The sequence below is a fragment of the Apodemus sylvaticus genome, chromosome 20 (assembly GCF_947179515.1).
Source record: "Apodemus sylvaticus chromosome 20, mApoSyl1.1, whole genome shotgun sequence".
Classification (NCBI taxonomy): Eukaryota; Metazoa; Chordata; class Mammalia; order Rodentia; family Muridae; genus Apodemus; species Apodemus sylvaticus.
Genome location: NC_067491.1, coordinates 3,347,452 through 3,364,461, shown reverse-complemented (window position 1 = coordinate 3,364,461; position 17,010 = coordinate 3,347,452). Strand labels below are relative to the sequence as shown.

Here is a 17,010-nt window from a genome sequence, read left to right as displayed (position 1 = left end):
TAAATTTCTTAAATGTCAATGAGATCAATAACATAGCTGCTGAAATATGCTGGATTTTAAAAAGGAATGATGAAGTAGATCAACTTCTACCTGTGATAATCTGAGAATGGAAAGAAGTAAATGTGTTATGCTGGTGAAGAGGTTTTGTCTTTGTTTCAACAGGAAGACAACAGCTATGGGTTCTAACCAAATTTATAAAAATCAGATTTAACAGAGAAAAACCCCTGAAGAATTTTTGCTTCAGACAGAAACAAATCAAGAAGACCAACAAAATGGCTAACATGATTTACTGATCCCTCTACATGGGAACAACTCTGAGACTGGCTGATACATGAACATGTCCCCAGCTACAATTTCAGCTAAGAATAGGCAATAAAACTTGTTGGCCACAGAATCCTCAGGTTTTATCATAAACTCCTTTCAATGGCATGAATAAAAATTTATATTGCAATTTGGTTATACAGTCCAAACTAATTTATAAAAGAAAGATGCCTTACCTGCTTGAACAGAGACCAGAGAATAATCTTTAGCTAAATTGTATACATTGAACATTCTATTACAAGTATTAATGCAGAAATGTATGTTAACAGAGAAAAACAAGATAAAGTATTCTGATAAGATTTATCTTGAGGATTTGAAAAGGATGGATGCTCAGACTCATCCTGTTTGATCCTACTTCCGAATACCTCAGTGGTGTTTCCTTAAAAAACTGCATCTGGGACAGTTTTCAAAATGGCTAGCTAAATTGTCCAGCATTAGAGACTCTCTGCTAGGATTTCACTTAAGCCCTGAACTTTCACAGCACATATAGACTACACTGGTTGTTCTTCCAGAGGTCCTGAGTTCAAGTCCCATCAACAATCATCTATAGGAAGATCTGATTCCCTCTTCAGGCAGGCAGATGTATATGTAGAAGGGCATTCATACATTAACTAAATAAAAATTGTAAAAAAAAAAAAATGATTTGCCGGCAACCAACAAATTGGGAAAAGATCTTCACCAATCCTACATCAGATAGAGGGCTAATATCCAATATATATAAAGAACTCAAGAAGTTAGACTCCAGAAAACCAAACAACCCTATTAAAAAATGGGGGTACAGAGTTAAACAAAGAATTCTCACCTGAAGAACTTCAGATGGTGGAGAAACATCTTAAAAAATGCTCAGCTTCATTAGTCATTAGGGAAATGCAAATCAAAACAACCCTGAGATTTCACCTTACACCAGTCAGAATGGCTAAGATTAAAAATTTAGGAGCCAGCAGGTGTTGGCAAGGATGTGGTGAAAGAGGAACACTCCTCCACTGCTGGTGGGGTTGCAAATTGGTACAACCACTCTGGAAATCAGTCTGGCGGTTCCTCCGAAAACTGGGCACCTCACTTCCAGAAGATCTTGCTATACCACTCCTGGGCATATACCCAAAAGATTCCCCAGCATGTAATAAGGATACATGTTCTACAATGTTCATAGCAGCCCTATTTATAATTGCCAGAAGTTGGAAAGAACCCAGATATCCCTCAACAGAAGAGTGGATGCAAAAAATGTGGTATATCTACACAATGGAGTACTATTCAGCCATTAGAAACAATGAATTCATGAAATTCTTAGGCAAATGGATGGAGCTGGAGAACATCATACTAAGTGAGGTAACCCAGACCCAAAAGATGAATCATGGTATGCACTCACTAATAAGTGGATATTAACCTAGAAAACTGGAATACTCAAAACATAATCCACACATCAAATGAGGTACAAGAAGAACGGAGGAGTGGCCCCTTGTTCTGGAAAGACTCAGCGAAGCAGTATAGAACAAAATCAGAACAGAGAAGTGGGAAGGGTTGGGTGGGAAAACAGGGGGAGGGAAGGGGACTGATGGGACTTTCGGGGAGTGGGGGAAATCCAAAAAAGGGGAAATCATTTGAAATGTAAGTAAATATATCAATAAATTTTTAAAAAAATGATTTGCTTCATTTATTGGATAATGGAGATTTAGATGCCCTCATTAAAATCAGAGTACCACCATTTCTAACTTTTTTTTAATGAACAGCGTTAGGAAATACAGTTACATACATATAAATGTATATTTATTTTTAGAAATCTTTTTTACAAAAATCTATGAACTCATGTGAAAAGTCTACTTTCAATTCTTCACTAACTTGCTCTAAGCATGTCCCATTCTTTCTTTTAGTACATGATTTAATGGTGTGAACCTGGATTCTAATGTCTATACTTTATTCACTAAACTGGATGGTCCTAAATATACAAAGGGTAGTTTGGTACGTGATATTCCATGTCACTGTGCAAGTGAAATTTACTAATTTCAGAAAATATTAGATTAGTCTATAAGTTAAACCTCATTACATAAGGCAATAGTTACTTAAGCAATATCTACCTTGTCTACTCTTCAATTAAATTTACTTATTCATTTAAAAATACTTTGGTTTATTTAAAGGAATACCATTACTTCAACTGTTTACATTAGAATAAAAACTTTATGAACAAAAATGTTACTTTTCTTTCTGAGAAACAAAAGAGAGAAAATTAAATCTAAATTAAGAGGAAAATCAAGGTTATAATGAATATAAGAAATCAGTGAAACAGACAAAATCTAAAAAAGGCCAAATTAATTTTTTTAAAACATCCTAATATTAAAATATCATAATAACAATAATCAGTGATAGTTTTTACAACCTAACTCTTTAAGGGGACATAATATTTCAATATATGAAATATTATAAGCTTTTAAAATATGTCTGCTATAAATACAGAAAAATTTTATATGTATGTCATTTGTAGCAGAGAAAAAGGAATGTCATAAGATGGCATTTAATTAATGAATGCTATTAGTTATAATTAAAGAATTAATAAATGTAATTTAGTTAATAAAAATCAACACAGAAAAAGAAAATCCAAAGACTATAATCATTAGAGACTTTAAAAAGTTACAGGGAAACAATGTCTCTCCCCAAACACCATAGACTATAAGTAAAAAGCCCAGTGACAGGTATTGATTACCTTTTTTGATTTATTGGTTATTGGTGCTCATAGACCACCCCAAACATTACATGTTATTGTCATTGCTCTTAGTTACTTTCCAAAACTTGATGCTAAGAACCTATTGCTGTAGACACCATCATCTGAGTCATCAGGTATCAACCTGGTACCAACCTGGAGGCTTCATTCCTATTGGTTAGATACCATAGTGCTAAAAGGTCCTATAAATACTACAAGAGAAGAAAATAATCACTAGTTGTACCCAGATTTGAATTCTGTGAGCTACAGTAATGACTGACTTGTCAAGATGTGCCTACTCCTACAATAGTGACATGAATTCCATGGGAATAATCAGTCAGTTTTTAATAACTTTGAAGCCTACTTCACAAGATGGAACTCATGTCTAGGACCATTAATTTAGCAAAAATTCTTATGGCTGGCTAGGTCATAGGGCCCAGGGAGGAAACCCATAATTTATTTTGTTGAATGGACATAAAAATAAACTGTCCCCAATGTTCTTATCTTTATTCCCATTGATTAGTGTATCATGCAACCCTTCCTTTATACTTAGAGACCCTTCTTAGAGACACTAGATGGTGATAAATATAGAGACTGTTAGAATGTGAATATATAGAGAATAAGATGCTGTAGAGTGTTGAGCTTTAAACTCAGCACTCAATGTGTGTGTGTGTGTGTGTGTGTGTGTATACAAGAAGTTTGGAGGGAAAATTGGTAGGGACAGGAGAGAAATTGGAGGGGATGGAAAGTGGGTTGGATCTGATACAGATATATTATATGCAGCTTTGTATACTAGATAAAATATTTTTTACAGGTCCAAGGGCCTCTCCTCCCACTGATGTCCGACAAGACCACCCTCTGCTACATATGCAGCTAGAGCCATGGTACCTCCATGTGTACTCTTTTGTTGGTGGTTTAGTCCCTGGGAGCTCTGGGGGTACTGGTTGGTGGGTTAGTGAGCAGGGGTAGGGGAATTGGATACGGGTTTTTCAGAGGGGAAATGAGGAAAGAGGATTACATTTGAAATGTAAATAAAGAACATATCTAATAAAATATTTTAAGAACAAGAAAACCTGAAATGAAAAAGGACTCCATTATACAAAATTACTTTTAAGAAACAAAAGAAAAAGAAAAAAACTAGAAAACTATCTCAAATTCAATCAACATTGGAATTTTGAACACTTTTGTTTTATTAATATTGTTGTTAGCATTATTTTATTCTAGTCATTATCAAACAAAGAAATAAGTAAAAGAAAAAAAAAACAGAAAAGGAAAAAATCTCCATTACAAATAGACTGTTTATATAAACATTTGTAAGGATTGCCAACTGACTCAATCGCCAGTGTGTAGGAAGTAACATTATAACTTTCTTTTGATTATTATATTTGTAAGCCTTAGAGTCTGTGAACCCTGGATTTCACAGCTCAGAGGAAATATCTTACTAAAATGCTTATGTGAATCTCAGAAGAAAATATTATAAACCATACATTTTACAGAGAGTTGGTATCCAAAACATATAATGAACTCAAACAGCACAGTCCCAAGACTATAAATGGTGTAATTTTTAAATGGACAAAGAACTTTCTTTTCTCAAAAAGAGATAATCAACTGGCCAACAAATATGTGAGAAAATACTTTCTCACAAAAAAATATTGTCAAATTATGTAATTTAAGTGATTATAAATTATGTGAGAATTGTAAATGAATTAAATCCACAATGAAAAAAATTACATATCAGATGGCTAACTAGATAATTCAAACTAATAAACAGTTTGAATATGAGACCTCCTGAAGGCTTGTGAGTTGGGGGATCTTTCGTGGCTGTCAGTTGATGCACTTTTGGGGAAGCGGCTAGTCCTTAATGGCTAGCCCAATCAGTAGATCAACCCCTGTTGGGTCATGATATAATGGTGTTATATCATGGTTTGGAAGTGGTGAAAGTAGGAGGCAGCGGAAGTAGTTTATTGAGAGCATCCTGTGCAAATACGCATTTTGTTCCTTAATGCTTCTTCAACATCCTCCTTTCTGGTCCCTCTGAGGTATGTGACTTCACTCTGCCACATTGCTGCCATGATCAGTTTGTGGCTTGTTTGAGATGCAAACATTGGAGCTATGGACTGAAAACCCTGAAACTGCAATTTTATCTATTAGATATAAGTCACAGCAACAAAAAGCTAGATAGCACAGCTACTGGCAAGAGTAAATCTAAAGTTAATCTAAAATAAGTTTTGATAAAAAAAAATGTGTTTCACTTGGACAGAAAGAAAACAAAACAGGTATTTGAGATGGTGCTAAAAAAATAATCACCAGAAAAACATTTAAAAACAAATTTAAAATAGCATTCTCAATAATAATTGGAATAAGAAAGAGAGAAAAAGAAACATTCCCAGGACCCAACTGGGATGACATTAGCTGAAATATCAAACAAAAGGGAGATAGAGCCTGTAAGTGGTTCTATGCAGTGCCTATGCAGTGGATAGACACAGCCCCCAGTTGAGGGATGAGACCACTCACCCATCTCAAAAATTTTAACCCAGAATTATTCTGATCTAAAGGATATGCAGAGACAAGAGTGGAGAAAAGAGTGGAGAAGAGACTGAAGGAAAGGCCATCCAGAGACTGCCCCACCTAGTGATTCATCCCATCTGCAAACACAAAACCCAGACACTATTGCTAATTCCAAGAAGTGTTTGCTGACAGAAGCCTGGTATAATTGTCCCCTGAAAGACTCTGCGAGAGCCTGACCAATACCAATAAGGATGCTCTCAGCCAACTGGGCACAGGGACACCCATGGAGGAATTGGGAGAAGGACTAAAAGAGCCTAAGGGGATTGCAACCCCATAGGAAGAACAACTATATCAACTAACCAGAGCCCCCCCACCATCACCACCACCAGAGATCCCAGGGACTAAACCACCAACCAAAGAGTACACATGAAGCGACCCATGGTTGCAGAGGATCACTTTATCTGGCATCAATGGGAGGGGAGGCCCTGGTCTTTGGAGATTCTATGTCCCAGCATAGGGGATGCTAGGGTGGTGAGGCGGAAGTGAGTGGGTGGGTGGGGGAGCACCTTCATAGAGTCAGGGAGAGAGAGGGTGGGATGAAGGGGTTGCAGAGAGGAAACTAGAAAGGGAGACAACATTTGAAATGTAAATAAATAAAGTAACCAATTAAAAAAAGAAAAATAAATAAATGGCCATTTCCATAAAAAGAAAATAATGCATGAAATAATCTATTTTTATTAATATTTATTTCTTTTCATTTTAAGTATATGAGTGCCCATATGTATTGTCACATAATGTTAGCAAAGGCCAGAAGAGAACATTGGGTCCCCTGTAACCAAAGTTATGGAAAGCTTTGAGCTACCATCTGGGTGCTAAACCTTTGCCCAGGTCCTCTGCAAGAGTAGTAAGTATTTTTAACTGCTGAGCCATTTTCCAGCCCCCAGCCTCAGTCAAATATTAATTATGAAAATACTTTAAATTAAATTTTACAAAAACGTCAGTAAAAATTATGCGTGAAACTGAAAACAGTGCTTGGCTATTTTTTACATGGAAGCTTGAGAATGCAGCCTCAGATCCTGATGTTTACACAGCAAACACATTTGCCCCCAGTTAGAATTCCACTTTTATAACTGCAAATATAAACATATTCTGAGGCTGTTTAGAAAAACATAAATGTTTCAAAGATTTGTGTTTTTTTTTTAAAGATGGCAACAGTATTCTGGAGTGTGGATGAAACTAATACAAATAAGATTAAGATAAAACACACAATAAAATTAAATTATACTCAGAATTCTAGACACATGTTAATGACTTTTTAAAAGATATGAGCTTCACTTAGTGAAGTAAAGATGGTAGACAATTAAATCATATAGGGATATCTGAGTGGCATGAAAATGACATGGCTAAAGAACAGTGTTAAAAGCTAAACGTAAGAAAAGTTAAATTTGCTGGAGAGCACTGACTGCTCTTCCTAAGGTCCTGAGTTCAAATTCTAGCAACCACATGGCGGCTCACAACCATCTGTAATGAAATCTGATGCCTTCTTCTGGTGCATCTGAAGAAAACGACAGTGTACTTAGATATAACAATAAATAAATCTTGAGAGAGAGAGAGAGAGAGAGAGAGAGAGAGAGAGAGAGAGAGAGAGAGAGTCAAGAAAGGTCTGGAGAGATGGCTCAGTGATTAAGAGCACTGACTGCTCTCTCAGAAGTCATGAGTTCAAATCCCAGCAACCACATGGTGGCTCACAATCATCTGTAATGGGATCTGATGTCCTCTTCTGGTGTAAAGACAGCTACAGTATACTTACATATAGTAATAAATAAATAAATCTTTTAAAAAATAAAATAAAAGTTAAATTCATTGTGTGTATTCTGGCCTTATTTGACATCTCTGGGAGGGGAGGCCCTTGATTCTGTGAAGGCTCGATACCCCAACATAGGGGAATGCTAGGGTGATGAGTGGGTGTGTGTGTAGGGGAGCACTCTTATAGAAGCAGGGAAAGGGGGAGAGGATAGGGAGGTTGCAGCGGGGAAGTGGGAAAGGGAATAACATTTGAAGTGCAAATAAGTAAAATAACCAATAAAAAGAAGAAGCAAAAAAGAAAAGTTAAGTTTAGCAGATTTCAATTCAGCACAACAAAAGGAAAAATAAATAGCACAAAGTACTAAAATAATATAGAATGCTCTACCCACAGCAGGACTAAGTTATACTTCAACAAAAGAAATAGATATGGCTTAGAGAAAAATGACTATTGTCTGAGTCCAGCGTTTGCCCTATTTGCATATTTTGCAGCTTTATACCTGAGATTGGCTAAGGATTTAGCTGCTATGATTAACTAAGACTTTGATTACATGTTAATAGAGTGTACTCTTTCATTAGTTTGCATCTACTTTAGGCATTAAGCTAGGGTATAGTCCACTATGTATAGAGAAACTCAAGGGTGGAGGCTGTGACTTTGAGTTGACAATGAGCTTTGGTGACCAAGAAACAGTAGGCTATGAAATAGAGTAAAATCAATAAGCATAGTAGGAACACAAAATTCTAATAGGTAAGAAACAGTGTCTACAAAAACTACACTTGATAGTATGTTCTAGTAATGGACTGTCTTTCCTGATCACACTTCTAATTTACTGTGTGCATGTTGGGGCAGAAAGCCAGATGTTCCTGGACATATGTACTTTTCGAATAATTTTATACATGCATTAAATATAGTATGCTCTTGTATACTCCCATTGCCCTCTTGTGCCCCTGTCAATACTTCTGACTTTGTTCATTATAACTAGTCTCCTTCCTGTGTGTGTATTGGAGTGTGTGAGTGTGGGGGTGTCTTTGTGTCTGTGTCCATGTGTAAGTGTGCATGCATGAAGGTCATGTATAGGTAGTCGCAGTCCTTGCATCTCAACACTCGTAATGCCTATGTCATTTCCAGAAACAGTGCTTTACAGTATTTCTCCATATTCTCTGGATCTTACACTCTAAAGCAGACTCATAAATGGCCAAATGCTGAGAGTAAGTAACTGCTCTGTGCTCAGCATTAAAAGGGACATTTGTACAACATGCTCCCAGGCCCATGGAAGCATGGAAAGTTCTGAATATTTTGAATTTATAGAGTCTGACTTTTGCATTTTTATTTCTATATTCTGAATGTGATAAAGGCAATAAAGTTTCTGTGAGCTAGTTGACTTATAGGAGAGTTGTTAAAATGACAGTTTCCATTCACTCCTCATTCTACCTCCCTAGTTATATGTGATTAGCATATAATAAAACCATAATAATGTAACATAAAAGTCAAGAGACTAACTTTATTGGAATGCTTAACTAAAATAAATATTTCAAATGGATTCTACTAGTTCCCAAATGAAAGTCAATTTCCGGCACCAAGTTTTGACGCTACATTCCATTGTTTTTCTTTTTCCTTACTCTTTGACTCAATTCTTCAGCCATCTCTTCACTCACATTTTATGATGTTGACATTTAAGTATAATATTTGTATTATTTTGTTGGGAATTTCATATTTATATAAGCTGTATTTTAATCATACTTAACCTCATGCTCCTTTATCATACTCAATCTCCAACTCCTTCAATATCCATACTGACATTTTTGAAGAATACTTACCAGTTATTCAGTCCTTCAGTGCTGATTGAGGTTATGTTTTTATGTGATTGGAATAAAAATGTACATTTAACACAATTACAAAAGAATTGTATTCTAGGCACATTATACCAAAGTGTTGATGGTATTACTATTCCTTATTAATAATGATTTAAATTTTACTCCCCAAGTTAATCTGATGCTTGATACTCTCTCTGCACTGTAAAGTTTCTACCCCCTTTCACAACTGCCAGATACTTGAGAAAGATAGTTTGAGTCAATAAAAGTTGTTCCCTCTCAAATTTCAATTTACACATGTTTTATCTTCATCTGTAACAATGTTTACATTATTTGCCCCATCTTTGTGTTTAATTTTCTTGTTTCCAATTCATTAATTGAAATTTCACTTTAGGAACTTATCTTTGCTCTATTGCGTTTTAGGTAATTGATAGGAGTCAGTGTAAGAATGTTAATCTAAGTGTAGTGATTAATTTTTAATATTATCATTGTGCACTTTGTTGCTCAAATAGCCTGTGGGGTTTCATTGCCATTCGTTTGAACAACTATTTATTTTTGGTACTAAAAGATATGCCAGAGTATTTTTCACTTTAGTTCACTCTGTAAACAACCATGAAACAACAAGAAGAGAGAAATAGAAGTAGGGTTTACTGATTTGAAACGATGGAAAGAACATGCGCCAACATGACCAAATAGCTTGCTATGAGATGGCAACTTTATCACATATTATTTAAAGTGCCTTTTCCAAACACTGGACAGTTATTTACCTTGCTGCATTAATGACAGTCACAAATGTTTATACTTTACCAATGCTTATGTACACATTAATAAACCTGAAGAAAATAAAAAAATTAATTTCTAGATAAGTAACAAGAGTATATAATTTTGCTGATGGGGGTTTACACAGCAAGTGGAATGAATATGTTTATATTATTTTTCACTCACCATTTCATAAATACCCTGCTTGTACCTTTTTTCTTTCTGAAGGCCCAGGGATCATTTCCCAATGGTCCTCAATCTTTTTATTAAGCTACAAAAGGATCTAATTTGGATCAAAGAAAGACGTGGCTCTGCTTGAGGTAGGAGGGCATTGGTGATGGCTGAACTTATCTAGCGATTCGTTGTCTTTATGGGCCAAGTACTGTTCATCTTTGATGGTATAGCTTCACACACATTTGTTTCATGCATTTTTATTGACTTGTACAAATAGATAAAATATGACATATAAGACATTGTCAAATGTAGAAAGTTTTAAATGGCAAACGATTAGAGCTTAAATTTGTAAAATAGGTCAAATTATGGTTTTTGCTATGTCATTTTTCTTTCCCAAGAAGTCTATTTTGTTAGTGTTTCTCCTCATGAAATCTGGAACCAATTCTCTTCATATCCTACCAAATGATTGTTAAGCCTTTGTATTCTGCCATATGAAGAAACAGAACCAAATCTGTGAGTTGTATTATTTATTTATTTATTTATTTATTTATTTATTTATCCTTCAGTTTTATACTTTTATTTTCTACCTTCAGTTTTGATTCTAAGCTCTCAGAATGATGGACTGGGATTTCACAGAACCATGCACAACAACAATTTATTCCCTGAGATGCTTTTGCTGATAGGGTTCAATCACAGCAGCAGAGTAGCAAGTTAGAACAGCAACCAAAACAACCACAATGGTAGCAAAAAGTGATTTTTCTGCTGGACAGAATCTATATTCTCTTTTGGAGGAATGTGGAAAATATCAAAAACTGAGATAGCAAAACTAATAGAAAGGTATACATGGTGCTTAATCGGTTGTTCTCATAGGACCTGGAATATGGTATAATTTATTAAGGAGGTAAATTTTTCTTTGTTAGAAGTAAATTCCTTTTTTTTTTTGGAAACGTTTATAAAATTTCTTTCTTGACCTCTTAGCTACATATAAAAATTACCTTATGATTTTCTGAAATGCAATTATTTCTTGCCAAACAAAATTCATACCGGCAGTGGTGGCACATGCCTGTAATCCCAGCACTCTGGGAGCCAGAGGCAGGCGGATTTCTGAGTTCAAGGCCAGCCTGGTCTACAGAGTGAGTTCCAGGACAGTCAGGGCTATACAGAGAAACCCTCTCTCAAAAAAACAAAAAATCCAAAAATCCAAGAAAAGTATTGATAAAACTTTACTATTTGGTTACATATATAATTATTTGTAACCATACACAAATATCACTATATATAACTATAGAAAACCATATACTATTCACTAGTTATTATAAAAGATTTTATGTTAGTAAATATTTGAAATATATTTTCCTTATAGAAAGATAACATATTGCTTAATATGGTAGATAATATTGCTTATTGATACAAATTATTTTTCTAATGGCTCACATCTATAATCTTGGCATTCAGGAGGCAGAGGCAGAAAGATTGCCACAAGTTGAAAAGTTGCCAGAGTTACACAAAAAGATCATCTTAAAAAATCAACAAAAAATTATTTGCTCTCATTTTTTATTCTTTTATTCAGTACACTCAAAAATTCCATTACAAATAGGAACTTACAACAGCCGTGCACACCTGCACTGAGTCTACCCATGAATAATTCCTATCAACAATTAGACACAGATCGAGTAAATTTCAAGAGGCTCTATGCCTCTCTGCTGAACCATTTGCTATTGGTAGTTTCTGGAGGAGGGAAAATTGATGACTTTAGCTGTGAACGCACTCTGAACCCCACTGGACTCTAATGGACCGTTCCAATCCCATAATCACACAGATGGCCCTGGTTAAATTAAATTGTTCACAAAATGAAAGCAAAGCTATGAATTTGATAAAGTGACTAGTAGAGCTAAGGGGAGGGAGGCTGATAGGAGCAGGAGAGAAGTAAGAGAGTGGCAAAGAAAGAATAGTAAGAATGCATTACATATATTATGGAGCTGTAAAAACATACACATATGTGACATTATACAGATTGTGCATGCTATATTTAGGAATATATGAATATGACAATAATTAATGGAACAGAGGTCATGTATATTAAAAAGAGTAAGAAAGGGTGTACAGAAGGCTTTGGAGAAAGAATAGGGAAAGGAAAATTGTATACTTGTATCTCAAAAATGAAAAACTTAAAATTCAAGCAAAAAGAATAGTTTCAAAAGTTTTGTTCTGCCAAAAATAATCAAATAACAGAAACTTTCTTTTATAAACATTCTTTAGTAAACGTAATTTCCTGAATAGACATCTTTTCATCTTTTCATAATAGTCATCTTTTATTTGTTTTGTGTGGAGGTGGTTAGGGAGCATGAATGTCACAGCATATTCACGGAGGTCGGGTAACATAAAATCAGTTTTCTCAGTCCACCATGTGTGTGTCAGGGATCAGACTCAGATTGTCAAGTTCAGCAATTCACACTCCTACCCAGTAAGACATCTCTCTAGCACTGATTAATTACACCCTAACTTAGAGATTTTAGTTCTAATAATTATATTATCAAATTAGAAAATAAAAATTGATGTCTTCTAGGTATGTATAACACTGTAATAATTTTCATGGAGGAAAAAATATCATTACTGATTGATTAAAAGTAAAATATCAAGTTTGGGAATATAATATAATTTAACAAACTATTTTATAGTTAGCATTTATATGAATATAAATCTTTATGTGAAATTTGTACATAATTTTAATGATCTAAATTGACATTCATGTACAAACAAAATATAGAGGTTAATTTAGACAAGTGTGGCTATCCATAATTTGAATTATCAGATAAGTTAATTTTCTTGACACCAAAATTCAGATTAGATATATAAGAGCATTTTAAGCCAGCAGTGTAGATATATAAAGCATATTTTAGCCATTAAATGAATATAGTTGTCATATATGAAATCATCAAAAATTTTAAAATTAATTAAAAGGTAGTTTATTTGATTTTTATAACAACCTATAAATTTTTGCAAAAAATATTTTTCCAAAAGTTTAAAATGTCCATGTTATAATATTCAAATCACTGAAATTTTCCTGATACAATTCAACTATATAGTATGTTTTCCTGACTTGGTAAAACTTGTCTTTGCTTTATTCATAAAAATAATTTTCAAATTTCCACCTCATATACACAATATTTGTGACTATTAATAACTTATATGTTTCATAAAATAATATGTTAGTCTGTGTGGTGAAAATGGTAACATTTAAAATTTCTTGCATAGAAAAAGCATATCTTCTAAATATGTCCTCACATTTGTTGTTAGAAAATATTTTATAATTATGAAGAATTCCATTATTAAAAATTGAGTTCATTATTTGAATATAAGTTTTATTAATTTTAACAAAAACAGTGTTACAAATTTTAAAATAAGTTAAAATATATTTTGCATGAAAATTTTGACAATATCTATATAATTTTCTACCTTCTATAAGAGAAGAACAGCAACTAGAACCTATTGTAATTTATTTAGTTTTAAGTTAAAGAACTAAGAATATATTTTGAAATAATTAGAAAATAATTTTGCTTCATGATACAGTGTCATGTTTTACTAAATCATATTTGAAAAAAAAGCATTATTATCTATTGTTTGTTAGAAAACAGTGTGTTGCTAAACTTGATGTGACATTATAAGGAACTTATAGGGCAGGATTTTGAGTAACCATAAAACATCAAACATTGACTGATCAATACGCCTATATTAAATGTTCAGGACATTCACTAAATACTTAACACAACCTTATTGTATTACAAGAAGAGTGGCTGATATGAATTCTGAACTCCATTAAGAAATGAGATCAGGGTGATTGGGAAATGGGTGGAGGGAAGTGGGCTTATGGGACTTATAGGGAGGGGGGAACCTGGAAAGGGGAAATCATTTGGAATGTCAACAAATAATATAGAAAAAATTAAAAAAATAAATGAGATCAATCATTATTGCTGTGATTACACTATCTTGCTGCATTTATCATGTTCAGACACACACTTCATAGAAGTGATCCAGTTCCTCCTGGCTGCTGTGACCCTCATCTTCACCTTGTTGCTGGTGAAGCAATACACCAAACCTGACAACCAGTTTAATTCTCGAGACCCATAAACTAGAAGGATAGAACCAACACCCACAAGTTTGTGTCGTGGTCTGATCTTCACACATGTTCCATTCTCATGACACAAAATTAAATAAGCAAAAATGTAGTAGAAGCTGTTGTTTTATCTTTGAAATGGATTAAGTTCAAAATATTTTAGCTTCAGGAGGCACATGATGATATTTAAAAGGATAAAGTAACAATAAACATACATTGCAAAGTAAGAAAGAGATGACAGCAGACAAGTTCAGGTTTTGTTAATTTATTTTTGATATTTTGATGTAATTAAACTTTTTTCTCCTTCCCTTTCTCCCTCTAGATGCTCACATATATTTTTTCCTTCCTATTTCAAATTCCTGGCATCGTTTTTTTTCACTAATTGTTATTGCATGCATATATGTACTTATTTGTATATAGATACATGTTTCTATATAGATATAGATAGATATATGTTTCTAAATATAACAAGTTCAATTTTGATATGATAATTCATGTTTTGGATTATATTTATTTGCTGACTAACAAATTAATTAAAATGCTAACTTTAAAGTAAGCAACTTTTTTCTAAAGTTTCACCAGTATGTATTCATTGTATGAAATTAGGGGTTTCATAATAGCATTTTCATTTAGCTACAGTATATATTTATAGTATATATTTTAACTGTATTTACATTATTTTGCCTCTCTGAGTCACTTTCATTTTCCCTTTCTACTATTATGCCACATACATACATGCACTTTTTTTTTTAGAAATCTATGAAAATGTGATAGGTGCTAATCACTCCAGAGAATAAAATCAGAGCAGGAAATATGGAATCACCAGTCAGTGAGAACATATATGCTAATATAATTTAGAAGAAATATTATCCAGTCTCCAAGTATGGTGACAAATCAATACATTAAGGGCTCTTATTGTTCTAATGTAATTAACTAGAAAGTTAATCACACTAGTAATTTCTAGTATAGAAAAAGATTCAAAGTTTGAAATATTTGTTTTGTTGTTGTTGTTTTGTTTTGTTTTTGGATTTGGTTTTTCCGAGACAGGGTTTCTCTGTATAGCCCTGGCTGTCCTGGAACTCACTCTGTAGACCAGGCTGGCCTCGAACTCAGAAATCTGCCTGCCTCTACCTCCCAGAGTTCTGGGATTACAGGTGTGTGCCACCACCACCCGGCTGAAACATTTGTTTTTAATTGTGGATTCTAATTTTATATTGAAACCAAATTAAATTTCACTTCAACATTTTGTTATTGTTATTCTCTATTTTGACTTGCCTGAAGTTAATGATGGCAAACCACTCATCAGTGACAAAGTTCATTCTTCTTGGATTGACAAATGATGTCAACCTTCAAGCTGTGCTTTTTCTCTTTCTGATCTTAACTTATATCTTAAGTGTCATGGGAAACTCAGCCATCATTGTCTTGACTCTGCTGGATTACCGCCTCCAGACACCTATGTATTTCTTCCTCCGAAATTTTGCATTTTTGGAGATATCTTTTACCTCTGTCTTTGTTCCCAAGATGCTCATCAACATTGGCACAGGAGACAAGACTATTTCCTTTGCTGGTTGCTTCACACAGTATTTTTTCGCAATCCTTCTGGGAGCAACTGAATTTTATCTCTTAGCAGTGATATCCTATGACCGCTATGTTGCCATTTGCAGACCCTTGCATTACACAACTGTCATGAGCCGGAGACTTTGCTTCCAACTAGTTTTAAGTTCCTGGTTATCTGGCTTTATCGTTGTTGCTGTGCCGCATGCAATGACTCTTCAGTTGCCTTTCTGTGCATCCAACATCATCAATCATTATTGCTGTGATTACACTATCTTGCTGCATTTATCATGTTCAGACACACACTTCATAGAAGTGATCCAGTTCCTCCTGGCTGCTGTGACCCTCATCTTCACCTTGTTGCTGGTGATTCTCTCCTATACACACATCATCAAGACCATTTTGAGGATCCCCTCTGCTCAACAGAGAAAGAAAGCCTTTTCTACATGTTCCTCTCATATGATAGTGGTCTCACTTTCTTATGGAAGCTGTATTTTCATGTATATAAATCCTTCTTTTAAAGATGCAGCAAATTTTAATAAGAGAGTAGCTGTTTTAAATACCTCTGTTGCACCTCTGTTAAATCCATTCATCTACACTCTTAGAAACAAGCAAGTGAAAATAGCCTTCAAAGATATGCTAAGCAAGATGATAAGATTCTTTAAAAAGTAAAACTCTTTGAGGCATAGTACTAAGGTAATACAGGTTTAGAACATTACAATTGCACAAACCTATATCACTCATTAAATTAAGCCATTTTTTCTTTTTTAATTAGGTATATTCTTTATTTACACTTCAAATGTTGTCCCCTTTCCTGGTTCCCCCCTCCCCCGAAAATCCCATAAGCCATCTCCCCTTCCCCATCAACCCACCCCTGCTTCCCTGTCCTGGTATTCCTCTACACTATGGTATCAAGTCTTTCCAGGCCTAAGAGCCTCCCACCCATTTGGTGTCCAACAAGATCATCCTCTGCTGCCGATGTGTCTGGGGCCATGGGTAACTCCATGTGTACTTTTTGGTTGGTGGTTTTGTCCCTGGGTGCTCTGGGAGTACTTGGTGACTCATATTGTTGTTCCTCCTATGGCGCTGCAAACCCCTTCAGCTCCTTTGCTCCTTTCTCTATCTCATCCATTGGGGACCCTGTGCTCAGATCAATGGCTGGCTGAGAGGTTCCCCCTCTGTATTTGTCATGCACTAGCAGAGCCTCCCAGGTGACAGCTATATCTGGCTCCTGTCAGCAAGCACTTGTGGGCATCCACAATAGTGTCTGGGA

The 17,010-nt window shown here is 34.6% G+C and overlaps 1 protein-coding gene across 1 annotated transcript; it reads left to right on the top strand.

Moving 5' to 3' along the window:
* The first annotated feature begins 15,470 nt into the window (after positions 1 to 15,470).
* Positions 15,471 to 16,409, top strand: LOC127671109 (olfactory receptor 2AP1-like). Its single transcript, XM_052165791.1, has one exon. The coding sequence runs from the start codon at positions 15,471 to 15,473 to the stop codon at positions 16,407 to 16,409; it is 939 nt and encodes a 312-aa protein (XP_052021751.1).
* The last annotated feature ends 601 nt before the right edge of the window (positions 16,410 to 17,010 follow it).

Coding starts and splice junctions, on each gene's coding strand:
- LOC127671109 (XM_052165791.1), top strand. CDS start 15,471: ATGGCAAACCACTCATCAGTGACAAAGTTCATTCTTCTTGGATTGACA.